General features: G+C 35.7%; 1 protein-coding gene across 1 annotated transcript; it reads left to right on the forward strand.

Moving 5' to 3' along the window:
* Positions 1-26: 26 nt before the first annotated feature.
* Positions 27-27,243, forward strand: LOC120623550. Its single transcript, XM_039889611.1, has 15 exons — positions 27-86; positions 5,662-5,902; positions 10,820-10,959; positions 12,311-12,454; positions 12,812-12,963; positions 15,498-15,630; positions 16,398-16,644; positions 16,874-17,007; positions 17,158-17,298; positions 18,035-18,154; positions 21,493-21,582; positions 22,283-22,430; positions 24,603-24,736; positions 25,486-25,641; positions 26,442-27,243. The coding sequence occupies exons 1-15, from the start codon at positions 29-31 to the stop codon at positions 26,594-26,596; spliced, it is 2,193 nt and encodes a 730-aa protein (XP_039745545.1). The 5' UTR covers positions 27-28; the 3' UTR covers positions 26,597-27,243.
* Positions 27,244-27,567: the final 324 nt, after the last annotated feature.

Consider the following 27,567-nt stretch of genomic DNA (forward strand, 5'->3'; position numbering starts at 1 on the left):
TTTAGCATTTAGATATTTCATTTTCAAAATGAAGGCTTTATTAGTGCTCGCAGTGTGTGCTGTTGCGGGACACGCTAAAATTTTACGTGAGTGGGTTTGATTAAATTAAGTTACGATGCTCGAACATATAGATACATTTTAATAGGCCGTAAACAATCTTTTAATCTTAACAGACTTAAGCTATATTATCGGTATAGAATATAATACAACTGTAACAGTTTTTTTGGTAAAAATAGGTGATAGCTTGGTGGTCAAGACAACAAACTCTCTTTCTGGGGACCGAGTTCGATCCTCGGCACGCACATTACTAGATGTACGTGCCGCATTACTAGCATTACGGAGTAATGTACGTTTTTAGTAAGTTTTATATCACTTAAGTTCTTGTGAGAGCTGCATCGGTATACCTGACAGTTTTATATAATCTCTAAAGCCAAATTTACTTATCCGCACTTGGCCAGCGTTGCGGACAACGGCCTTAATCCTTCTGATAGGTGCCTGATAGTTTATATATATTTTGTATTTTCAATTGCTTGCTGCCCGATCTAGCCAAAATATAACGCATTCATAGCTTATTTTCTGGAGATTTACATATTTTAGTTTTATTCTGGATAAAAAAACCGGGTTCCCCCAGGATAAAAAAAATTGTGTCCACCAAATATATATAAAATTGAACAAATTTTGCACTAAGATTCTAAAAAAAACAATGGCTAAAAACGAAAAAATTACCTGAAAACTTAAAATCAAGAAGGTTAAGAACCAACGATGTCTACACTTCTAAGAGAACTCTTCATCAGAGATTAAAATTATGAAACTGAAGGAAGCTAGAATTTTTTTTGACTAAACAATAAAACAATAGTCGTATTAATTAAGCACCCAAGTAACTGTCGACATTTTGACACCCAAGTTACTGGCGCAATGAAACAATTCCAGCAAGGACTAACTTTCACAAAATGTTATTGTTTCTGAAATAATTGTATAACCTAAATTAAAGTTATGGTAACCGTGCAAAATGTCAGAGTTTATTTTGTGCACCAAAATAAATCTTTTATTATAGGTGTCTTCATAAACCCATTTAGGAATGATGTGCCAGTCACAAAACAATCAGGGATAGTTTTTCACTTCAAAATGTCGTTTTATTAAATAGATTCTATTATTAGTTATTTAAAGTTATATTCGAATAGAAAAATCGTTAAATGTACTTTGGTTTATTTTTTAATTTCACATAGAATTCCAAAAATTAGAATGTACCCTTTTTTCTGGAAGAAATTTCGACCAGAGGTTGACCAATTTCTTCAATAGAGATTTTAAGATTCTGATTTTTAAAAAACGCTAAGGCAAGGGCGCGAAATGCGTTTATTACAATTAAGTTTATCCACTAAATTTCAAATCGTAAATAATATTGTCATCCCTTCGAAACGCGTTGCATAATACAAAGGCGACCAAACGCCAATGACTCTGAAAAGCCTTAATATAATGCTATGTGTTTGTCTTTTCCTAGCGGCAATTTAATGGGATGATTTGCCTTAGTTGCCACAAAATATAACCAATTTAAAAAGAAATTGATTATGGTGGGAAATCTTAATGTTTACACTAATTGCTTCAAGTGGTAATCAACCGGTACCTGCTCAACTATAGGGTCAACCTAGGCTGGTTGACCTCATAGTTAACCAAGAACCTTCATTGATTGCATTGCAATTAAAATATGCACGTTTTAATATACTTTTTAGTCAAAAAAAGGCACTTTATGTTAGGATACGATATGGATAATCCATATAACCATCCTGAGCCTCAGCAATCCACGCACCCAGTAGGTATTACATAAAAATATGTTATGTACTCGATGCATATGTGAATAGGAAGGGCCTTATAAGTGTCGAGTGACATGGTTGCTTGGCAAGATTAGGATGTAGTGTTTACTAGTTAATTTCTGTTTAATATTAAATTAGTTACCCAGCCTAATAAGAACTTGTATAAACAGTAGTTACCTAACAACTTCAAAGCAATCAGTCGCACTGCCACGTCTATTAAATAACGTTACGCTTTTGGAAAATAGGTATGAGATTTTTATTAGATTCAAAGTGTACAATCCCGTCGTTTATGCGTCGGGGTTTATTAAATAGATAAAGTCAAACTCAAAGTCAAAGTCAAAAATATGTTTATTTAAGTAGGCCCATAGGTGGCACTTTTGATGCGTACACTAGGTACATGAGAATTACACGTTAGTAAGATGATGGCGATAAACATATTCGTAAACTTAAAACTAAAGCTACGAGGGTTCCAAACGCGTTCTGGTCTTAGAAGAAGCCCACAACAAACATAGCCGGGTGTTTTTTTTCTTGTTATCACCATCTCACATTGTCAAGATATGGTGTTTGATATTAAATTGGACACAGAAATGGTTTAACAACTTACTGCTCAGTTCGTCTTTAAACCACGTTAATGGTTTGGAAATTACGGACGAATATTCATAAATAAGTGGTTTGGATCATAATATATTATCTACCTACGTATCATAAATATTATGGAAACATTTACAGTACGAAAAAGAATAATATATAAACTGGCATCAAACTACCAGCCTAATATATAAAAAATGTGTGTCTGTTTGTTTGCTTATTTCCGCTCTTTCAATCAAGGATGCTATTCTATATGATGCTTGAAAATATTGCGTGTCCTTTCTTTTTACGCCCTCGTAATCAACTTGAATTTTGGCAAAGAGTTAGTTGAGAGGAGTAACAACGGTTACTTTTTTTGCGAGGAAAACAAACCGCAAAAAACGCGGATGAATAACTCTAGCAATGGATAGTAATTCATATTTGTAATATATCTCAGGATTCGTAGCGATGCGCTACGAAGTTGTTACATATAATAGCCGCATATATATCGCCATCAAAGCTAATCATACTGTGTTTGCTCTTCTTGCCCGTTAAGCCCGCTGTCTAACACGCTGGCGGATAGGCAGTATTCATACTCTTTTGAGAAAATTACAAGAATTCTTTGGCATTCAGGTTTCCTCACGATGGTATTCTTTCACCGTTAAAGCAAGTGATATTACATTGCTTCAAATGCACATACATCCGAAACGCATCTGGTTCGAGGATCGAAGCATCCAAAGTCCTACCAATCAAGCCCCTTCAATAATCCAAGATTTAAGGCGTAAAATATAAAAATCCTTTCAGCATTTTGTTGATGAAGAGTTAATAACAAAATTGAACTTTAGATCTGTCGTATAGGACCTATATAATATAATCAATAGTCTTAGTACAAGATTTATTCGCTCGCAATCGACGGGTCATTTTCGCATATCAAACTCTGTATTGTCAAAGTAAATTGGACTTAAATTCACTCGTTTTAGACTCGCAAATCGCAAATCCTGTGCTTTTGATTTTTATTTTGCAAACTTTGTGTGAAAGGTCTACGCTAAATAAAGAATTATAGGCTAATTTGAGCCTTTAACATAATACAGATAAGACCAATTTCACCCCGATGTTCTAGTATTCAAATACTCTAAAAGGGCTCCTCGATGCGGACGAGTTCCTGTACTAAGTTCTTGTACTAAGGCTACAGATATATAAATTAGTTTGTTCCGTTGCGTTGACTGTATTTTTGTGGTGTTTTTTTTATTTCTACAAGTAATTACCTCCATAAATATAACAGAGATTGCAGTGAAGCAATCTCTGTTCTAATAGTTTTCTACGCGGCATCGTTCCGAAACGCTAAATGGCTTTTCTTTGTCTATGTCGTGTACTATATATTTTTGTTCCAATACACGTGGAAAGTGATGATGCAGTCCAAGATGGTAGCGGGCTCAACTGTTTGGGGTACGGCAGTTATATTAAACTCAAAACCCTAATCGGTTTAAATTGCTTCGCGGCACGTCTTTGGCGGTCTCCAACAGTCATATGTGTCCAAAAATGGCAAGACCGGGGATAGAAACCGCGACCTCCCGCTTATAAAGCTACAGCGCTCGCCACTGCGCCGGGGAGGACGTAATTACGAAATTATAGTGTATCCACGATGTTTTGCGTGTTGAAAAAAACGTGCATTTAGGTAAAATAGGGACTACAAAGCATTGCATAAAATAACCATGTCATGGAACCCAGGCGGAACTGGATATGACGAAAGCTAATCAGTGACATTTTCAAGTGTTTCGTAAACTAGGCTTTTTAATAAGGCGATTTCGTGATTATAGTTTATGGTTGGGTAACTCCGGATGAAGGTTGGACTGGATGATTTGTGTTTCTTGCCATCACCTTGTGACTTCTCATATGGCTAAATACAAGCATAATTTTATTTTGACAGAAATAAAACCGGTGTTGGAGGTTAGATGACAATCAGTTCGAGACAAAACTTGTATTTTGCCATCTGTTAGTATGACTGTATCTAAGTACAGTCGTGTTCACTTTAAGACTAACTACTACTGATGCTAAATGTATTAAATATCTATGTTATCGAATAGGGTAAATAAAAAATTACCCTATAGAGTATTGATAGAGTAACTCCAACCTGTTCCTAACTTTTAATCATTTGGCGGCTCGTATTTTTCGGAAGGGTGGAAATTAGCCACGACCGAAGGATCCCAATAAACCAGAGAAATTTCAGAAATTACAAATCCAGGTCATATGGCCACAGTGCTCAACACCGGGCAATAAGGGTTTAGAAATTTAAGTTCAATAGAATTTGCGCTATTGAATGCAAAAATTATAATAAACTTAGTAACGTCTAATAAGTTACCTAAGCTTTTGACCCCGAATAAAACATATTTCCAAATGTATTAGCTAAACCATGAGTGCAGTTTTATTTACTTATCGATCTTGAAATGCAGTATTAGCTTAGAACTAAAATACATTGCTGTAACTCTTGCTTTATACTTAAGTTCTCAGAAACGGTTTTATGCCTAGTTTCATAATAAGTTATGTTATGATTATTTAGCCACACACCAATGGAAGTTCAAAACTAGGCATAGTTTCTTGTACCGTTATTAAATTAATTATAATTTAAATGCTTTAAATTAAACACAAAATTTAAAAATTATACAACGAAATGATTTGAAATTTGTACGAAACGTTGACATTATTATTTTTTTTCATCGAGTAAGCTGTAGCCGAGTTTAGCTAGAAATTAATACAAGCCGTAATTCAACTAGCTTTCTGCATTACTTCGCCATATAAAATTTGGAGTAAAGCTAGAATTTAATATAAGCCGTGATTCAACTAGCTTTCTGCATTATTTCCCCATATAAACTTTGGAGTAAAGCTAGAAATTAATACAAGCCGTGATTCAACTAGCTTTTTGCATTACTCCCCCATATAAACTTTAACTATGTTAAATCTCACATTTGTGGAATATTACGTGCCAAGCACGTAATACTCCGCAAATGGGTTGCAAAGTTTCCTCTTCACGTCTTAATATTATAGAAAAGCTTTTGCCCGACTTCACTCTTTTTTTGGGAAATAAAAAACGAATTATCCTTTTCTATATTTCTTTCCTCGAGGATAGTACTTTTTCTGGATAAAGAGTACCCAATGTCCTTTTCGATACCTCTGATAACATTTAAGCAAAATTGCATAAGGATGTTCTGTTCGCACCAGCACGTACAAGTTACGTATTTACTATTAAAAATACTATAAAAATTAAAATACCTTTGTGTAACCTTTTCAGCTGATGATTTCCCGCAATGCAAACGCAGTGATCCAAATCTAGAAAACTGCATCTTAGAAGCAGTAGAAGTGGTGAAGCCGCGACTTCTTAACGGGGTTCCTGAAGTCAGCGTGCCAGCGCTGGACCCATTCGCAGTGCCAACTCTGAAGTTAGACAGAACTGCCAACAACTTAAGGTTGAAGGCAACAATCAAGAATATGAAGGCGTATGGAGGATCAAACTTTAAGATTGAAAAGCTAAGGTAAATTAACTAGATTTTTGACTTTGTTTTTGCCTCCAATTAATTGACGCTTTTTGTGTGAAGCTGTAAAACGTGTGTCCATGGAACTACAATTAGAATCAAAAGAAACAACTATTATTTCCATAGTCTCAGTTTAGTCAAGTGCTGTCTATAGATCTAAGCCGAAGTGGACACCTTGAAGGGAAGGGTAAAGTATATTTCAAAAGGAGTCATCATATAAGCATATTTATTTTTCCATACAAACGAATTCAAAACTTTCCAAGTGTTTACTTATGACAAACCCATTGAATATAAAAGACCGACACTCGCATAGTACGCATACTACGAATAAAGCGAAGGCAGTGTTGATTTTAATTTTGCAGGGCTGTATCTGATTTTTTCAGGAAAAACTGTGACAGTGGTTCACTTAAAACTATTAGCGTTTCGGTTTCACAGATAAGTATCTGAGCCAGTACATAATGTTCCCTAAAGCCTGTGCAGTAATATTTCAGTTTTTATTTATTTACACGTTGAGTAAGTAATGATCTGTTACCTAAGCAACGTGGGTTGTTTAGGCTCTAAACGCTTAAATTACACTGAAAATTCTAAACTGAGCCATCACATTAAACCAATGGATATTTACTTTCACGATTTCAATTTCTCAACTGGCTCGTTACATGTGGTTACATGTTCCGCTTCAGCGATACTGTCGCAACTCTTAAACTGACCCCAACAAAGTCAAGCCATGCAAATTATTGCGTTACATCTATAACAACTGTCTCGTGGGACAGTGGTGATGTCTTGACGACGACTCCTAGAAAATTGCAAATATAATACTGTAATTTAATCTATGGCAACCATGTCACGAGCTATAGGGTCCGGTTAGCCATATTCATTGACATCATCATCTTTATCAAAATATTACCTACCGACTCGGGACGATGATCTCCTCTCAGAATAAAATGGTTTGAGGTCGCTTTAAAATCTTTATGGAGAACTCTCGGGACTCGGGCCTACCGATTTACCTCAGTTTTACCGATGCCAGTGCACTCGATCGTGAGTTTGAATCGTGAGTTTTACGATCCTTCAAACTTAGCAGTCCGTGCCGAGTATTGAACTTAGTCCCATCAAAAAGTAGACCGAAGTCATATCCACTAGGCTATCACCACTAAATATATAACTCAATATATATTTAGTGTTGATATATATGTAATACGTACATATATTATAAATATATATAATTTTAGTATGTATTCTTATTTACATATTGCACCTCTGCTACCTTTTATTACTTTCCCCAAGGGTTGTCTCAAAGAGGTTTAGCAATAAGACCACCTTTGCATACCAATATTTGTTTAAATTAATTAAGATATCTTTTGTGTTGTTTCTTTTTGTGTGCAATAAATTGTTTTGTCTATCGATCTATTTATCTCAAGTATCTACAATATATATTTACAATTCTTAAATCTATAATGGTAGCGCATGGAGGGTGGAAGCTCTCAATTTCCTGGGTAAAACTGGACTTTTACTTTCACAATTTTAATTTCTCAACTGACTCGTAACATGTGGTTACATGTTCCGCTTCACCGATACTATCGCAACTCTTAACTGACCAATAAACTCAAGCTATGCAAATTATTGTATTTCATCGGTAGTAACTGGCTCGTTGGGCTAGGGGTTAGGGGGTTTGATTTTGGCTTACACGGTCCATGTCATGTTCACGCGTGGGTCAAAGATAGTTAGGTATAAGGTTCATTCAGTACCAGACCGAAATAAGTAAATTGTTCTTATACGCCGCCTACAGCGATATCATTACAACATTTTTTTTACGCTATGCAAACCTACATGGCTGAGAATTCACCATAATGTTCTGAAAGGCGTGTGAAGTCCACCAAGCCGTATATTGTTAGAGTGGTGGACGGCCTGAGCCATTCTCTTTCTGGGAGGAGACCCGTGGCATTTAGTGGGCCGGCAATGGGTTAATATGATGATGATGCAATAGATGCCAAATAAATATATAATTTCAACCACGACAAAATAGTTATTACAAGAAGTCCATGTTACACGTAGTTACAGGTCTTTTTTTTAGTTTTTGGCAGGTACTTTTATTTCGTACATACTTAAAAACGTACAAAACTTTTACAAATAGTGCAATGTAAATGATATTGTATAACACATTCTCTTGTTAAGTAACTAAAACCTTTTTCCATAAAGCAACTAAATCGAAACGGTTAAATTGACCTATAACTCTATATTAAGCAACTTAAAAATCAAGGTTGTTTACTTTTAGTTCATGCACTTGTATAATACAGCTATGAGCTAACTAACTGTAAACAGTGGCTGCAGTTGAATAAGCCTTTTTTTTATTCGATGTCATAATTTATTTTATGCAGTCATTATTATTATTGTTTATGTGACTATTCTCCTTCCGATTCCAACACTCACAATGCACGGGGTCACAGATATTTCTTATTAGATAAGTGCCCACATCTATTTTGTTAATGATTAAATAAATTTTATTTATAAATAACAATAAGTTTGTTAAAATTTATCAAAATTACAATCTAGTCTTAAGACTTATTAGTAAATTTTTTTTAACCTAAACTTATTATTCATCATCACATCAACCGATAGACGTCCACTGCTGGACATAGGTCTTTTGTAGGGAGTTCCAAGTTCCACGATTCTGAGCCGCTTGGATCCAACGGCTACCTGCGACGCGCTTAATGTCGTCTGTCCACCTCGTTGGGGGTCGACCAACGCTGCGCTTACCAGTACGGGGCTGCCATTCCAGCACTAAATAAGCAGCATAAACTAATTAAATTTAAAATTAATTAAATTTTTAACTATAGTCTCATAATATATTCAATCATTTATTTATCTCCGTATTCATTCTCTTCTATTCTCTTCTCGACCGGGTGAAGATCATTATCTACACCCATGTACACCCAACAATAGAATATCATCATAGTAAATAAAAGCTGTATTTGACAGTTTGACAGTTCAAAAATACGAGTGCTCCGATCGTCACCAAACTTTACAGGATTACTTGCCAGGTCAATCCGGAGATTCCCTGAAAGTTTCATTGAAATCGGTCTAGCCGTTTCGGAGCCTATACGGAACACACCCACACACTTTCTCTTTTATGTATATAGATGTACGTATAACATATATATCAACACTAAATATATTTTGAGTTATATATTTAGTGGTGATAGCCTAGTGGATATGACTTCGGTCTACTTTTTGATGGGACTAACTTATTATTACATTAGTTTATATCGAAGAAGACTCAAAAGGACTAAACCTTTTGAGCTAGTGTAGTGCTCGTGCAATTTTAAGATTACATATTATTTGCACTAGGTCCAATGACTTATTATGTGAGACACTTAGTATTGGAGATCGTGGTCTTTGGCATATTTTTCACGGTGTTCTTAATATGGGAGGCACTTTGTTCTTGTAAAATTGCACTATCACTACACTTTTACTACTCAAAATGCTTATTCCTTTTGAGTCTTATCACTATGCCCGTATTGTCGAGAATCTGGATGACCTCAATGTTTACACGATAAAGAAGCCTATGTTCGTGGTCTTGGGCATATTTTTAAATAACATTGTCTACGAAGTCCATTCGCAGATCCCGGTTAATGTCTTCATTTCTTCCATACCAGGGAGCATTGACTCTGAGTACTTTTTTTGTAATCGCTGGATTATTAATACATTAGTGTGTGGTAAAACCCCACAGCGGTATACCATAGGTCATGATTGGCGTTAAGACTTGTTTGTATAAATAAATAAACTATATAAATACTATGACAATACACACATCGCCATCTAGCTCCAAAGTAAGCGTAACTTGTGTTATGGGTAGGTAATTGATGAACGAATTCGAATGAACTTATAATATACAGATAAACACCTAGACTCTGAAAAACATTCACGTTTATCATACAAAACAAAATCCAGTTGTGGGAATCGAACCCCTTCCCTTGAACTCAGAAAGCAGGGTCGCTGCCCACTGCGACACACGGTCGTCATCTCTGCGCCTATTTGAATTAAGAAATAATAGGGAATGTTTCTATGCTCTTTACTAATTCTGCTTTAGACTTAAACCTCGAGTAAGGGACTCGACGTTTACGTAAAGGTAAAGGTAAATTAAAACAAAAAAGAAAAACAAAAACTATAAAGTTATAAGCTTTATGTATAACTAAGTTGTGGAAACTTCATTGGTTTATGTGATATAAAAATACAGCATTACTTTTATGTGTAATAGTACTGTTTGCTTCCCTTGAAAAGCTAATATATAAATAAAAGGTAAGAGTAGAAGAGGTAAGAGTGAATGGCCGTAATCATTGAAGGTGACCTGGCGTAGAACATATTTCCACCTTGCAAGATTGTTAGCAGGGCTAGCACGGGCAGGAGACTAAAATTATATCACCCCATTAAATCCCCCGATAAGAGATATAATGAACGTGTCCTGTGTCCCCCTGCTAAAGCACGGGAACATGGAATAGAAGTTCACCCCGTTTATATTTTTTGGATATTATTTCCACTAGTGCTCTGACAGTTAATAAAGCTGTGGGAGAAGATGAATTGTTATCCTTTCCCCGGGGATATAATTGTCTCCTGCCCATGCAAGAGCAATAAGAAAAGTTAATTGCGAAAACGGGTTCTGTCGCCCAATCGCTGGCCGCTACCTTACTCTTTGCAAATTAGCGAACATACTAGATACCTGGTGTACAGACTAGAGACTTTGTCTGTTTTTCTTCCACCAGACAAAACCCGTTAGTAGTAGTACCTTAGCCTAAGAGTTTGTTTAGACTGACGCACACAAACGCAACAACTTTCTTTAGTATACGTAGCAACCACCAATACTAATTCATGTAATTCGTTTGGAAATTAAATAAAAAAGTAAAAGTAGTATTAAATTAATTTCAGACTGAACCTGAACAACAAGTACGTGGGAGAAGTGCGGTTGACAATTCCAAAGCTGGACGTGTCGGCTGACTACGACGTGAGGGGTTCCCGCATTCTCACCCTTGACATCAGCGGTAAAGGCAAATTCAGGAGCAACTTCAGTGAGTGAATTGGTTTCTTTTAATCAAGAACAAGTTTTCCGTTGACTGGAATTTCACCTGGTGATGATATATAAGATGGTAGCGGTCTAAAGGGAGGAGACAAAATTTAATCCGATTATATGCACTGAAAAGGGATATAAATTACTTGTCGACCTTCCAAAGCATCAAGTTTAAAGTAACACGTATATTATTATTTCCACCCGTAAGCGCATAGCATTCCATACATGCATAAAAGCAGTGCTCAGGGCTTGTCTGGGCGTTCAGATAGGCAAAGATTAGCGGAAATAAATATAAACTATAAGTTGAAAATATATGAAAGCGTCATCTAGTTTTTATCGTCCACACTTCTATGCAAATATGGCGCTTGCTCGATACATGCATCACAACCCGAAGTGTGGACGGCTGTGGGAGAAGATAAATATTTTGTGTCTACTCCGTGGAGAAAAATATCTTCTGGCCATGCTGTTAACGTGCTGTTAGTTATATATTATGGTAGTTATAACAATAACGAAAGATTTTCTACCGATCTTCTGTTAAGGCGATTTGTTATACTATTATACGTATTACTAAAATATTATTTTAAGCTTTAATAAAAGAAAATGATAGTTGTTATTTTAAATATATAATCAAAATTATGATTTATAATTAATTAAGACATGAATTAAACAAAAAAGTTTGTTTATGTCTAGATTATCGGCAAGCCTTTTATTCAAAGACGTTGATTGTCTATTAAAAAAACAAATACCATTGAATAGGCTGTATGGACAATGATTGTTGCCTGTCATGAAGGAGACAAATTAAAAAAAAAAAGGCTCTTCCAACTGTTCTTTTTTTTGTTCTGACCGTATTTCTACCCTTGGGGTGGCGGTGATTAGGTGTTTTACACCCGCACTTAAGATAAAGACTGCCAATTTTTCAAACATAATATATGAAAATTATTTTCATTCTGTTGCTAATTTCGACGAATGTTGCCGTCCCTATCTCGCACGCCAGAACATACACCATAGAGTAAAGATTATTAATGTAAAATTTAAGTGTAAAGTGGCACCGATAGCAGCACGAATTTATGTAAACCACGACACTAAAGATTTAGATCAGCAAAGTGTAATTAATGATTTAACTTTATTTAATTTTTGAGATGTGTAACAAAGGTGTCTTCCATAGACTTGGGTACCCTTAAATCCTTTGCTTCGAACAGGTTTATTGATGCAACCCCCTTGTGTTACTACTGTATCTTTTGGTCTTTATCCTGCAGCGACCATTGCATAAACAGTCTACTATGGTACATCGGTTATAATTGGTACTTCAATAGTAGTTTATATTAACAACATTGTTTCATCTCTCTTTGCAGCCGATATTACAGTCATAGCCAAGGGTAGCGCAAAGACTATCGTCAAAGATGGCGTAGAATACTTGCAGACTGACAAGATAATCACCAAACTCAAGATCGGCAACGGGCAGGTTATTATCGAGGACACTGAGAGACCTGTTGCTGGTAAGTTCAAAATGATTAACATTCAGTTAGAGCTATCAACAATAAAAAAAAACAACTCCATTACATCTAAACTATGTTCAGTTATTCCAGGGCGTCATACAATCCATACATAAAAACTAATAGAAAACTCTTTGTTACCTACTTCGATCGTATTTTACATCCAACTCTTTCGCACCAAAAATATTTTCTTTACCATTTTGTACATCTGAAAATGTCTTTATAATCAAATCCGCGATCTTGTATTAGCGGTTATTACATAAAATGTGTCATTTTAATGTTTTTTTACACTATGTAGTACTAAAATTCATATTACATAATATTTGAGCTAACTTTTTATTTTATATGATTTTTTTACAGCAAGCTCGGCTGCAGCGTTTTTCAATGGCAGTCCAACGATTGTTTTGGACATCCTCAACCCTCTCGTGGAAGAAAGCAGCGCCCGTATCTTCAAGGCTTTCTTCAATAAAATATTTGCAACAATTCCTCTGAAAGAAATCCTAGTTGAAGACGCATAACGCTTTAGTGTAATGGTACAAGAAATTTGATGTCAAGTCTTGTGTTACTTGTTGTGATAATTAGTTAATTATTTAGAAAATAATTTTAATGGCTGCACATTTTTGTTTTTTATACAAAATTAGTTTACTTACTTAGGTACTTATCTTTTATTAATTATTTATTCGAGCAAGTTTTTACTTCCTTACTTTTATACGTACTCTTCAGAATTTCTTTAAAATGTATTAAGTGTTTTTAGAAGCCAAAGAGCTTACTGTGCCTGCTTTTAGTTTAGTATTGGTTATTTATAATTTAAAGTTGGTTCTGTTAGTTTTGACCACCTCCCTGGCACAACGGTGAGCTCTCCGAATTGAAGTACGCGGTCACGGGTTCGATTCCCGGCAGAGGAAATTTGCGAGTTATAATTTCTGAATTTTCTCTGTTCTGGTCTGGTTGGAGGCTTTGCCGTGGCTGGTTACCACCCTACCGCCAAAGACAAAGCGATTCAGTGTTCGGGTGCGATGTCGCGTAGAAACCTATTAGGGGTATGACTACCATACTGCCGAACGGGTTAACCCGCTACCATCTTAGACTGCATCATCACTGGTGAGATTGCACTCAAAGGCTAACTTGTAGTGGAATAATAAAAAATAAAAAAAATAGTGTTTTTTCAATTAGTCTGTACAGAGTTGAGCGATCGTATAGATTTCAAGTTCACGATCATGACAAAATATGTTAATATATCTATTTTTGTATTTCTGTTTTGTTTTGCAAATGATTTCCTGTATTGGTAAGGATATTGTAAGGTTTATGCCATAGTAAGCAATTTACTATACTTTTATATTATTTTGTATTAAATTATTTAACAACAATTTGTTTTATTTGTATCTCCGATTTAAAAGTATTTGTTTGCGAAGACTAATCGAAACAGTCCTTACACGGCAAGTCTATCTTTCATATAGCCGAGAAGTGAGATATTATTGACCTTCCTTAGCTTTAAGAAACATATTCCATATCCCAAGACACGGGATATCGTAGTTTGGGTAATTTTAGAAAAAAACATTGTACTTTTAAGCAAATAAAAACTATTATTATCATTATTATATTTAGTTCAAATAGATGCCAACAAGAGCTTGATAAATAGATGAAATATGTTGAACCGTACGGAGAAGAAAGTAAGAAAGGAAGTAGTAACTGAGCTTTTTCCGTCCTCGCAAAGAGCTATCGCCATCTTCTTTTCCACCGCTAAGCAGCATTGTTATTGACGTAAATCCGGAATCTCAGTCCAAGGCCGTGAGTTCGATTCCCACAACTGGAAAAATGTTTGTTTAATGAACATGAAAGTTTTTCAGTGTCTAGGTGTTTAAGTGTATATTATAAGTATTTATGTATATTATTCATAAAAATATTTAACAGTCATATTAGTACCCTCAACACAAGCTACGCTTACTTCGGGGCTAGATGGCGATGTGTGCTTTGTCGTAGTATATTTATTTATTTATTTATTTATTTATTTATTGTTGCAATGCTTTGTTCCGGTCTGAAGGGCGTGGTTGCCGTTGTAATGACAGGCACATGAGGATTAACACTTAAACCTCAAATTGATAGACACAGGGCGGCATGTTGCAGGACGTGCTCCTTGCATGCCCTGTGAAGTGTGTCTCAGTTTATAGACTAAGGTTTTTCACTTCAAGCGGGCCATCTGCTAGGTCCGCAATTATTACTATAAAAAAAACTGAAATCCAGAAATTTTAATCAAAAATTACTAAGTAGGTTAAAGAAATAAGTCTTTATTAATCTGATGTGGAAAGGAACTTTCCTGAAACTGTCCGGATACTCTTTGAGGTAGACTGACTCACCGATATCCTTTGGACGAAAAGGTGGCGGGTATTCAATCAACTAAAACATTACCAAGGAAGGTTAATGTCAGGCACACCAACAATGTTAAAAACTGCTTCGCCTTTAGGTTTGAATGGTAGATATAATGCCGAACCTCGTAACACGAGCAAGAAAAATAGTTAAAAAATATTCGCATAAGATTTTTTGGTACATATCGCTTTTTTATTGTTTGAACACACATCGCAATCTAGCCCCAAAGTAAGTGTTCGCTTTTGTTATGAGTACTAAGATGACTGATGAATAATATACATAAATCCGTACAAACACCGGACACAGAAAATCATTCCTGTTCATCACACAAACATTATCCAGTTGTGGGAATCGAACCCACGGCTTTGGACTCAGAAAGCAGGGTCGCTGCCCACTGGACCAATCGGCTGACAATTATACATAATACCTACATAATATTGATACAGGAAGATAAACAAAAACTGTGTTATCTAGATCAGTCACGGGCGGGTATATGTTTATATTATTATTAAGGTCGTTAATCTTATTAGATTCTAGAGGTACTAGAAACAAACCTTACATTTTACGTCCTGTAGACCTTAGATGCGAGGCTAAATTTTTTCCACATATGGCAGCCATATGAACCTGTTAGTCTTATTATAAAGGCAAAATGCCTCATTGGCAGTCTTAGATGAATTTCCAGTTAAAGTGGACAGACATCATGATGCGAGCGATTGCAAAGTTTTTGATTGTAGGACTTTGTGCCAGTTTTGTAGTTTGTAGGCGAGTGTCAGAACAGAACAGTACTAGCGATGGAGACAACATGGAAGAATTGGGTAAGTCACTTAAAGTTTGTCAATCGTGATCATTTGTTACAGAAAAATAGTTAACATCAATAAATATGTTTCATTATAAGCTGTGATAGCCCAGCGGGTAGGACTTTGACTTCACATTCGGGGGGGCTAGTTCGGATCCCAGGACACACTTTTGTAAGTTATGTGCGTTCTAAGCAATCAAAATATCACTTGCTCCAACGGTGAAGGAAAACATCGTGAGGAAACCTGCCTCCCTGAGAGTTATCCATAATGTTCTCAAAGGTGTGTGAAGTCCACCAATCCGCACTGGGCTAGCGTGGTGGAGTACGGCCTAAGCCCCTTTTCAAGGTGGGATTAGACCTGTGCCCTGTAGTGGGCCAGTAATGGGTTGATATGATGATTTTGATGAATATATTTAATCAGGAAACAAAATATTTGTCGACAACATTGAATAACAAGATAAAAAGAAAAAAGTTATACTTTAAACAAAACAGAAGACTGTCGGCATAAGTGAAACTCAAATCAATTGAATAAGAAAAATTAAATCAGTTAGTGACGCGAAATCACAAGATTTGCCTTAAATTTAAATATGCCTATGATACATTTGACAATGTTTTAGTGTATATATGCGTAAGCATGTACACAGTCCATGTTGCTAAACTACGAATCGCTAGTATGGCGCGCAATTCGTCAGGAGCATGTCAAGGTCATCGTTGGCCCGAACCTATAAGTTTATATCTATGTACATGTATATACATATAAAATGAATTTTATTATTTTGCTCCCAGCCAAGAAGCCTGTGTGCCACTACAGTGACCCCAACGTTAGTGAATGCATCAAACGAGTGGCAGAACAAGCGAGACATCTCCTAGCACACGGCATACCTTCCTTCGGCATCCAACCCTTAGAACCTTTAAAAGTACCGAGTATACGACTGAGGCAACACAACATGCCTCAGAACCGCTTTAAATATGACGCCTGGTTCACTGATACGACGCTGTATGGACTGACAAACTACACATTTAATAAACTTGAGTAAGTAAGACAAAATTTAATAAAGAAGAAATAAACACGACGATAAAATCAAGTCAGCCTGAACAAATGTTGCATACTTGCAGTATTAAGGCAGCAAGCTGCTGAAACAATCACGATTTTAAGGACCAAAACATTGCGATGCACCAATTAAAGAAAGTTTATTCTTATATGTGTTTATGTAATGGAAAAAATATATCCTCTTACCAATACATCACAATTTTGTTAACAGCATTTTTCCGGAGGATATAAAAGTAACAGGCAACATAAGTTTGCCACGTCTCACAATGTCAGGAGAGTACGTGGTAATCGGTGAATTCCAGATGCTGCCAGTGGAATCCACCGGCATTATTCACGCTAACTTTAGTAAGTAAAAAAGTTATATAAAAATAAAATAGAAAATCCCAAAATCTCGTAAACCCATATACTTGTTGTTTATTTAAGGCCACAATAAAACTAACAATAAAATTTGTATTTATTTTTACATGACATGTATTAACGAGACATATTTTCCAGCAAAATGCACGGCAGCTCTTGATGCTGTTGGTGCTAGGGTACACAAAAGGATGGTGATAAAGGATGCTAACGTGAAACTGCGCTGCACGGGACCTCTAGAAGCAACTTTAAGCGAAGCTCATTCAACCACTGGAGAAATGGGTATGTCATAAACATTGCATTATCACATTGTTATAGGATTATCTTTTGAAATAACCCATAGTAAGATATAAGTCATCAGCTTATCTCAAAGATTAATTAATTTATAAATATTACTATTAGGTACTAATTGGAACAGTGGGCATGGCGGGTGTGTAGCCTACACACCCGCCATGCCCACTGTTCCAATTTGTACATTCTTATATAGGCTTTTGAGCTATGGTCATACAGAAGAATGTTAAGGGTATCCTGGAGCGACAATGTTAAAAATGAAACAGAGTATCTGGATCATAACCTTCCCGATATACAGCATGATCTTCTACAACTGATTATTTATCCACGGAAAGATGCAAGGCGAGAAGCTGCGCTTGTAGTTTAACAAAAGTTCCTTGGCAGAGCTTCTGCATCAAATTTTCAAGCTGCCAGAATTATCGCCGACAGATTAGATATTCCTAGTTTCTTATGCCGATGCCAAAATTATCATATGCGTTTTTAAAAGTCGCCTAGTAAATGCTGTGTTAATTTCAGCATCGGTGGCATAAGTACCGATGCCGAAATTAAGATAACAATCGCTATAAGACCGCTTAATTGGCAAAGCACACAGATCACCGGAGTGACACTGGATTTGATCTTGCGATCTTGCGGGCGAAATATGCTTCTTTTGATTTTTGAATGAAACAGTATTTTGTGATTCGGTTTCACGTTGTATATATTTCTTAGCTATTAACTTTCATTACAGAGATGATAACCGACCACATAATACGAATGCACGCGAATGAGCTAGCGAAGGAAGTTCAACCAGCTGTTGAGACTGCACTTGGGATGGTTCTCGAAGACGTAGCCAACAAATTCCTGAAACACATTCCCACTAATATGGTCTTCCCGAATTAGAGTATCATTCTTTTCTAAGCATCTAGTCAATTTACATTGATGAAACCAAATGGATTTGTTAGGTTTGCAACATGAACTGATTTTTGATTGTTTTGTAAAACATGTCTATTTATTTAATTTATTTGTTTAAAGAAATAAAGATTATGAAAAATGTCGTTTGTATTTTTACAGTCATCTATATAAAGTTATATGGCTAACTTTATATAGATGACTGTTGATAATGTACGAGCATAAGTAAACGTTATGTGATTTGACGTTTAATAAATAAGTCCATATCACATTGTCACCATTCTCTCCTTTTCCCGTGGGTGTTCGACGAGGTGACTAAGGGAATATAAGGGAGATCGGGCCGCAGCGTCCTCTGTGCTATTACTACCATACACTGCGATTATCAACCCGTCTGAACCACGTGGTATAGACAAACCCTTCCATTGGGGGAGGCCTTTAGTCCAGCCGTGGACTATTATAGACTATTGATGATGATAAACTTAGTCTAAAATCTAAAATGAGACTAGACAAATGTATTTTCGCGTAAGATATATGAGAGAGATTGAATATATTGAAGTACATCCTACCCTATCCTATCCTATCCTATTCTATTCTATCCTATCCTATCCTATCATATCCTATCCTATCCTATCCTATAATATTATAAATGGCAATGTAAGCTTGTTTGTTACGCAAAAACTACTCAACCGATCCTCATAAAGCAATGTACACATATTCTTGGAAGTTTTAGAAGTAACATAGGATACTTTTTATCCCGACATTAAGCTCAGTTCTTTTGGGATAGGGGATGAAAGTGTTTGACGATGTGTAAGACCATAGAACTGCTTCATCGTAGTAAGACCAGAAAAAAGTCAATGTGTATATTTATAGTTAATGAATGGAAATAATTAATTAGGTTACTAATTATTCATTGCAGATGTCTTTATAAAGATATGATAAGTCTTATACTTACCCACCTTAGCATACTTGTCACCTAAATAGAGCTCTGATGGTCACACAGGACACAGTGGTTTGCGGTTTCGGTGACCTGTGCGTGTCAGTATTTACTATTGAGTATTGCAAGTGTACGTCGCTATTCTTTTCTATTGATTTATATCTAGATACGAGTAGTTAGTATCTCTACGCTAGATTTTGTGATAAAGTGTTTCAGACTATATCACGACAAGACAATTTCAATATTACAGATCAGGCAGTGAAATATACGTAAAGAAAACAAAGTTGATTCCAATACGTAGTTTCTGAAAATATACCTATATTTTGACTAAGAAATTGTCAACCATTGTTTCATGTTAGTAATTTTAAAGGGTATTTGGTTTTTGAAGATGGTCCCATGGCAAGTTGATGTCACCAACACCTCAAACAAGTTGCACTCAAAGCAAACTATGTCCAAACGGCGCAGCTCATGTTTGTACCACTTTTCCAAAGTATGCCAGCGTGTCGTGCGGTCACAGGCCTACAAATTCGTTACGTCATCCGAATTACAACATTGCACTTCGGTGACTGTTCCACATAAATTGTACATTACATTTTCGGTCAAATGTATTTGTATTTACAGTTGAGATTCGTATCTGTTGGTTTCGGGTTGCGAGTATAATGTCGCCATTTTATAAAAGTGCATGCAAAATGCACTGTCATCGTGACTATGGAGAATTGTGGACCAGTTAGTTCAAAAGGTGTCTCTTGGGTTATGCTAGTATTGGTATCATCGCTGGACTGTATTATTTCGTCAGAATTCAGATTAGTCAAATGGGCCTTATTTACACGCTCTGTTTAATCGTTCGTTTATACTTTACAATGTTCTGAAATGTAAAGTATCTTTTTTTCCTTCATCTTATTGAGTGCTCGCCGGTTTCCTAGAACTGCACAAGACGCATCTGCTTCGAGGTTATACCTTTGTAATGCAAAACATCGAAATCGGCCCGGTAGTCAGTAAGCATAATGTTAACATTTAATAAACATATCCTCTTGCTTCTAATAAATATAGGATGTCGTTTAATAATCTACGACAATTATTTTATAATGTCTCACTAGTAAGAAAAAATAGTTTTAGGTAACTATTCCATTGCCAATTAGTCTAGGTCTTGTTATGTATATTTCTGGTCTATCCACACGTAAATAATTATATTTCCTTTCTTAACATTTCCTTAACCAAATTATCTAACGATTGATTCAGCGTATTATAAAGGACAGAGACAGCATTTATTCAAGAGAAGTCTCATATTATACAGATTACGTTCTCGTGTTGAAAAATATTTAAGTTTCACTGGAATATGGTAGTATCACGTGGACTAAGCACAGTCGAAGGCAACCGCTATTCCTACCAACAATCAAGGAGGAATAAAATAATAAGGTTAAAGCAAAGTGAGATTTAGTAAGTAGTTTAATAATTATTACAAAATCTAGAACGTGTTATAACATCTTGATAAAATACAAATACAAAGATAGGAAGTTATTTCAACACTATCATCACGTTTCCATAAAAAAAGTATTTAAAAGAAAAAGAAAGTCAATCACATCTTAATAGAATCTAAGAGTAATCTAAGAGCGTATTCATATTAATTTGTATAAAGATCTGTTGTAAAAATGTGGAAATTCTTAATCTTTTTGAGTGTGGTGTATTTTGTCAAGTGTGATGAAAAAAGTTTTATTAACTGTGAGTATCTTATTACATTTTAATTTTCCTATTTTACTTACATTTAACAAAGGAGTTGGCCAAGCTGTAGAGCTCAGGCAGACTATAAAAGGAAAAATGGTCCCTGGACAATTTGTTCTTGTACTCCACGCACATAACGACGATAATGTGTGCAATTAAATTAAAGTGTCAATCTGAAGAAGCCAGAAGTACCTACCTCTAATCAAACTGTTGTCATAGTACCTACAGTTTTACAACTTACGACTATACACTTTAGCCTAAATAACTGTTGAAATGATACAAGGTAGAAATAAATGTGTTTTGTTTATTAGGAAGTTGAACGTGTATGAGAACCTACGGTATATTGCTGAAATTGCTCTATTATTTGCCACAGGCGACTTCAGAGTAACAAGCAATTAAAATGAGATTCTTACTTAGGGCCAATTTCACTAATTCTTAACGTCTTCAAAAAAATCAATATGATAACCAACAACAATTTATGGAGAATTAGGCCTTAAAACGCTACACTACTTTAAAAAAAAGTTTAGATATTATATTGTGAGCTTCTAGCTATGCAATTAAAAAAAATCGCATAAAAAGCATCAACCCCAAAATATGGCATCCGGTTAAAGCAGTTTCCTAACAGGAATAATTATATATTTCAGTCGGTGGTTTTGTATGTCCTCGAGAAGACAATGCTCTGGGACGATGTCTACGTGATGCCCTGAACACCTATATTCCACAATTAGCTACGGGTAAGCCGAATATTTGACAGTTTGTGTGGCCTTGGCATATAGGAATGGAGACTGTGAATATCTTCATTACCTAATACGGTATCTTGGGTGTTTATTACTTTGTAATTTTTTCGTTTAATGTATGTCTATACTATTCGAGCATACCTATATGAAAATTTTTCTGTTGAAGGGGGCCGTTGAATGTATGGCTGTGCTTTTCGAGCATACCTATTTTTATATAGCAGGTAGACTGTAAAAACAGCTTTGCATTAATGATGATGGAGATGGTGATAAAAACCTTTTAATGTCCCAATGCTGAACACTGACCTTCTACTAATGAGAGAAGAGAGGAGTTATTGAACTGAGTAATGTCATAGAAAAGTCAATGCTAAAACTAAGGCAATGCTTTAGTTTGTTGTGCTCGTGTATGGCTACGAGGTACGAAAGTTGAATCCTCGTCTGACCAAATTATGAGTTGTTACTTGTTTATTTCAATAAATTATCAGGTCAAGCCTGGAGATAGGAAACTGAAGCTGTCTGTTAGTTTTGTAGTACGTAACTCAGGTCGCCATGCAGGCTCCGAACTCCGAACTCCATAAACCTATATCGGCAGTTTAAAGCACTAATTTGGACTGGAGCATAATAGAGCATAATTGTAGTGATTTGTCCACTGTCGGCGGTTACTCTTTTTACTTACCATATAACCTTTATATGTTACCAGGAGTACCGGAATACGGTGTACCACCGTGCGAACCACTGCTTGTTCCGGCACTCGCTGTCCAGCAATCAGCCGGGCCTATATCCATCACATCTTCCTTCAGCGATGTGACTGTCCGAGGACCATCGCGCATGCGCGTGAAGCATGTCGAGTAAGAACTTATACTATATATTATACTATACTACTATTTAATTAACATCCGGTACACGACTGTCCCTTGTATTTTCGATGAAAAAATACCTAGGCCGTGGGTGTAGTATAAAAGTGCTAGCCAGGGTTTTTTACTGTTAAGAAATTTTCAGTACCAGTTCGGAGTTTGAATATTGTCTCTGTACACACCCGTGCCCCGGAGAGCAAATGAAGATGTCGCAGGTCAGCCTGGTCATCATTATCATCGTTATCAACCTTTTACCGGCCTACTACAGGGTACGGCTCTTCTCTCAAAACGAGAGGTTTACGCCTTATTTCATCACGCTGGTTGAGTACGGATTGGTACGGATGGCATGAGGACGGATTGATTCATTTGATCTTCTTATTTAAGCTCATTAACTCCCAAATTGATTCTTCCGTCTTGCTCTCGCTCATTACTATAAATACTCGCGTTAATCCCAGATTAAAATATTTTAAACCATTATCCCTAAGTGTCTACAAGAACAATACTTCCTTTTACAATCCCATCGTTTGCATGTGCCGCCTTTATAATGATTTAGTATCAAGCAATCATAATATTGAAATTTTTAACAAAAGGATAAATATTTTTAAAAATCAAATTATTAAGCACTATTCCACATTATCTTTAGGGAAATAATATATATATTATTATTTAAGTGTTTCTTTTTAGTTTCAACTTTAATTTTATCTTTACTTTCTGTTTAATTTTATTCCAAGTTGTGTACACATACTTTGGGTTGTAGCTTAGAACAAAACTTGTTATTACTTATATTTAGATCTACTTTTAGTTATTACCTGTTTTGTGTACCTAATAACAACAAACAATAAACAATTGGTCACGATATTTTCCTTGACAATTAAAGCAACAAATATTTAAATTCCTAAAAGCAATTTAAATCAAAATATTTTCATAGTAACGTAACGTCACTACAAAGTTTAATCGCCCATTCAATTACAAAATGATAACGACCGAAAACATATGCCTTAAAATATAAGCCATTTAAACAATCAGCCATCAATTCTAGGAAGAGTTGGGGCAGAGCGTTGTTGTGATGAGCAAACTTGTAAAGTGCACCTACAGAATACATATTCACAGTTGCCTTAATGGTGCTGTAAAGTTTGCAAAACATTTAGCACATGCAAACCACGTCCAAATCTTCATGCAATCTAATTAACTCATTACGCATTTCATAATAATTATATGTGTAAGTAATTGACAAGTAGCGATTTCTGAATGCTGTCCACCAATTCACACACGGTCAGCGTGGTGGACTTCGGCCCTTCTAATTGTGGGAGGAGACCCGTGCTCTGTAGTGGGCTGGTAATGTGTTGATGTGATGATGATGATTTCTGAATGAATGCTCACCGGATTAGTACTCGTAAAAGAATATACTAATTTGTATATAATAGCCGTGCAACATAAAATTAATATCCATTACATTAAAAGGATGTTTTTTAATTATGCACCGTTTGCAATCTACTTTCTTGGTTTTTTTTAATCCTAAGATTGTGCGGCAGATCGATGCAAGGAAAAAGGCATTTAAATAAATAAATAAATATACTACGAAAATACACACATTGCCATCAAGCCCCAAAGTTAGCGTAGCTTGCGTTGGGCGTTGCGTTGCGGGCACTACGATGACTGATGAATATTTTAAAGAATAATATACACAAATACTTATAATATACAGAAAAACACCCAGACACTGAAAAACATTCATGTTCATCACACAAACATTTTCCAGTTGTGGGAATCGAACCTTACGCCTTGGACTCAGAAAGCAGATTTATTGTTTATATTTTTCTTTTAGTGCCTTAAATAAAGAGTTTAAACAAATATACATTTTCTGTGTCCAAAAGAGAACGCATCCTCTGCCCGATTCATAAACAACCATAGGTTAAGTTTTTCTCTTTATGTGTAATTTCTAAATTTTGGTTCTGTCTCAGAATTTGTTTTTATAATAGGATATATTTTGGTCCTGTCTCAGAATTGGTTCCTGTCTCAGTTTGGATAATAGGATATTTTCATGCTATCCATTTTTGCCCTAAAGGGATGAAACCAACATTTAAATTTTGGACTGGTTCGGTGGAATCGAACACTACTCGTGATCCCCGAAGCACGTAGATCAATAACCCATATTATTGTTTTCAGAGTAGAATCAAAGAACCATTCTATAGTAGCTACACTCCACATACCTGAGTTGAGGATGAAGGGTGATTACAATCTGAAGGGTCAGCTGTTGATGCTACCAATTGAAGGAAGTGGAAAGTTCTCGGCTAAATATGGTAAAACAACTGTTTAATAAATGAAGTATATAATATAAGCTGTAAAGTTTAAACGTGTAGATGAAATTACCTTTCACATGTATGTCGAAACTTTTGGTTGATGCATTACGAACGTCAATCAATTTTAACCAATAATGCAAGAGTGTGAGTCAATGACTGTTATTATTGCATCCGAGATTCGTTGTCTCACAAATGATAATAAATTATTTTAATTTGATCACTCGCCCGATAAATTACCAAATATAATTTATGCTCATTCAAATAGACACACAATACATTTAATTTAATTTAATTCTAGTAGATATAGAATACAGGTTTAGAATACTGCTGACACCGCCCGTAACCCTTTCACTCCAATCGTCGCCTGAGCCGAGGTTCGGCCTCACATGAGGCGCCCTCAGGGCGACGATCCCTTCGGTTCTTCGAGCCCTAGGGTTCAAACTCTTACTGGCAGAGCTCCATTCCGGGGCTCGCCAACAAGCCCGCGTTACGCTGTTAAAATCATTAGGGTTAATCAGCTACAAACAATCCGAAAAAAGACAAAAATAATACTGCTGTAGTCACAATAAAGGCAAGTAGAACTGTTGGAAGTTTTGGTAATTAAAACCGTAGCGTAGTCCTTGGTGTAAATACTGGTTACCCTTAGCAATATTACAGATAGACTGCATCGTTAGAATTTCTTCTTGATGTACTTGCTTGGAACTAGAATCTAGTGCATGTTACTATTTAATGGTGATTTATGAATGCAGGTGACATCGACGCAACAGTTACAATCGTTCTGGGTCGCACACCTAGGGATAACGCAGCAGCTGATGCCTTGGCCTGTAAAAGTCTTGGTGTCAAATTCCATATAGGGAAGGCTGTGATGGAACTGAATAATTTGTTTGGAGGAGACGACGATTTAGGTAAGACATATTTTTGAAGTGATTTACCTAATTATTAAAATGTACGCACTGGTATATAAATATGTCCATCGTGATCAACATAAGCCTTCAAAAGAGGGTCTTCATAACCAAGTCAGAACTGTTGTTCATCCTTCTTTCCGAACATTAGTTTGATGGCTAGTTATATAACTAAATGGAATCCTCATAACGTTTAAGGTGAAATAGTTAAATAAATATACTACGACAATACACACATTGCCATCTAGCCCCAAAGTAAGCGTAGCTTGTGTTATGGGTACTAGGATGACTGATGAATATTTTATGAATTATATACAAACATACTTACAATATATAGATAACCACCCAGATACTGAAAAACATGACCGATGTTCATCACACAAACATTTTCCAGTTGTGGGAATCGAACCCACTGAAAGCAGGGTCGCTGTTCACTGCGCCAATGGGCCGTCAAAAAGTTACATATACATTATAAGAGCAATTTTTATCATTATAAAAGCCCATTACACGGCCAGGTCCACCTCTCAAAATGAAAGGGCTGAGGCAATAATCCACCACACCGACGAAGTTCGGATTATTATACTTCACAAGCCTTTGAGTTCATTATAGAGTACTCTCAGGCATGCAGGTATCCTAAAAAAAGTAAGTGATATATAAAACTTACATAACTCCGAAAAGTTAAAGGTGCGTGCTGAGGATTGAACTCAGGTCGATTAAATAGAAGGGAGCCAAAAGTCTTTCTACTAGGCTATCATTGCTATTCGTATTGGTAATTAATGTGTTATATTACATTTATCTTGCAGGAAATGCGATGAACAAATTCCTGAATGAAAACTGGGAGAATCTGTTAGTAGAACTTCAATCGCCAATGGAGGACGCTTTAAGAGATTTCTTGAAACCGTTGGCAGATCACGCTTTTGGGACATTAGACGCCGATGATATATTACTATCGAAGTAGCATATATAATATGACGACATAAACGTGAAATAATAATCTTACAACAGAACCCAGATTTCAGTTAAATTTTTGCAACACTGAACTTAAGGTTATGAATAATTTATAATAATAAATTAAGAAAGACGATTGCTTCTAGTCCGGCCCTGATTATCTATGACATTGAAATCTAAATTACGCAAAAAATGCATATTGTTACATTGATTAGAAAGGTGTCAACCTTTCTATTATTTTATTACCTTGTTTTAATAATTTACTTTGATGTAGGTATGTTTTAATTCAGAGTTTGAAGTGATTTGAACCCACTTTGACGACAATATGGCGATGCTAAGAATTGTCTGACAACGCACAAAAATAAAACAAACCCTGCAAAACCCTGGCGTATTCCATTTTGTTTTTACATACTACATATTTTACGTTGCGATAAATTTACGAGAACTGTCAATTTTTATGTCGCAAATTGTGACGATCAGTTACACAGAACTGTATTTTTTTAATATCACATAATGCGTTTAAAGGACGCGTTATGCCTTGAATGTCATAGAGAGCCACGGCACTTGATTATATTATGAGATTACTATAATTCATGTCCAATAATATCGTGCCAACCTAGCATATAATGTACAAATTAAAACGTTGTTATTTATTGATTTGGTTGTTTTTCTTTTTATACCCATATACCCATATGTTTTAGGTAAGTAGTGTTCCTCAATAATTCATAGCTTAAATTAAAATGATTCAAGACATGAAAGGGGGTTATGAAATTATTTATTACTTTAATAAAGTCATTGAATACTTTTACTTCGTAATTCTATTTAACATCACAACTTTGTAATTAGGTACTTAGAACCGCACGAATTGTATTTTATATTATAATAACTTATTTGACTAAATAAATAATAAAGCTTATCATTAATATCAAGTACAAGATTCAACACCGTTTAATTCATCATCTCAAATAGTATTTTTTTATA

Source organism: Pararge aegeria, chromosome 4, assembly GCF_905163445.1.
Source record: "Pararge aegeria chromosome 4, ilParAegt1.1, whole genome shotgun sequence".
Classification (NCBI taxonomy): Eukaryota; Metazoa; Arthropoda; class Insecta; order Lepidoptera; family Nymphalidae; genus Pararge; species Pararge aegeria.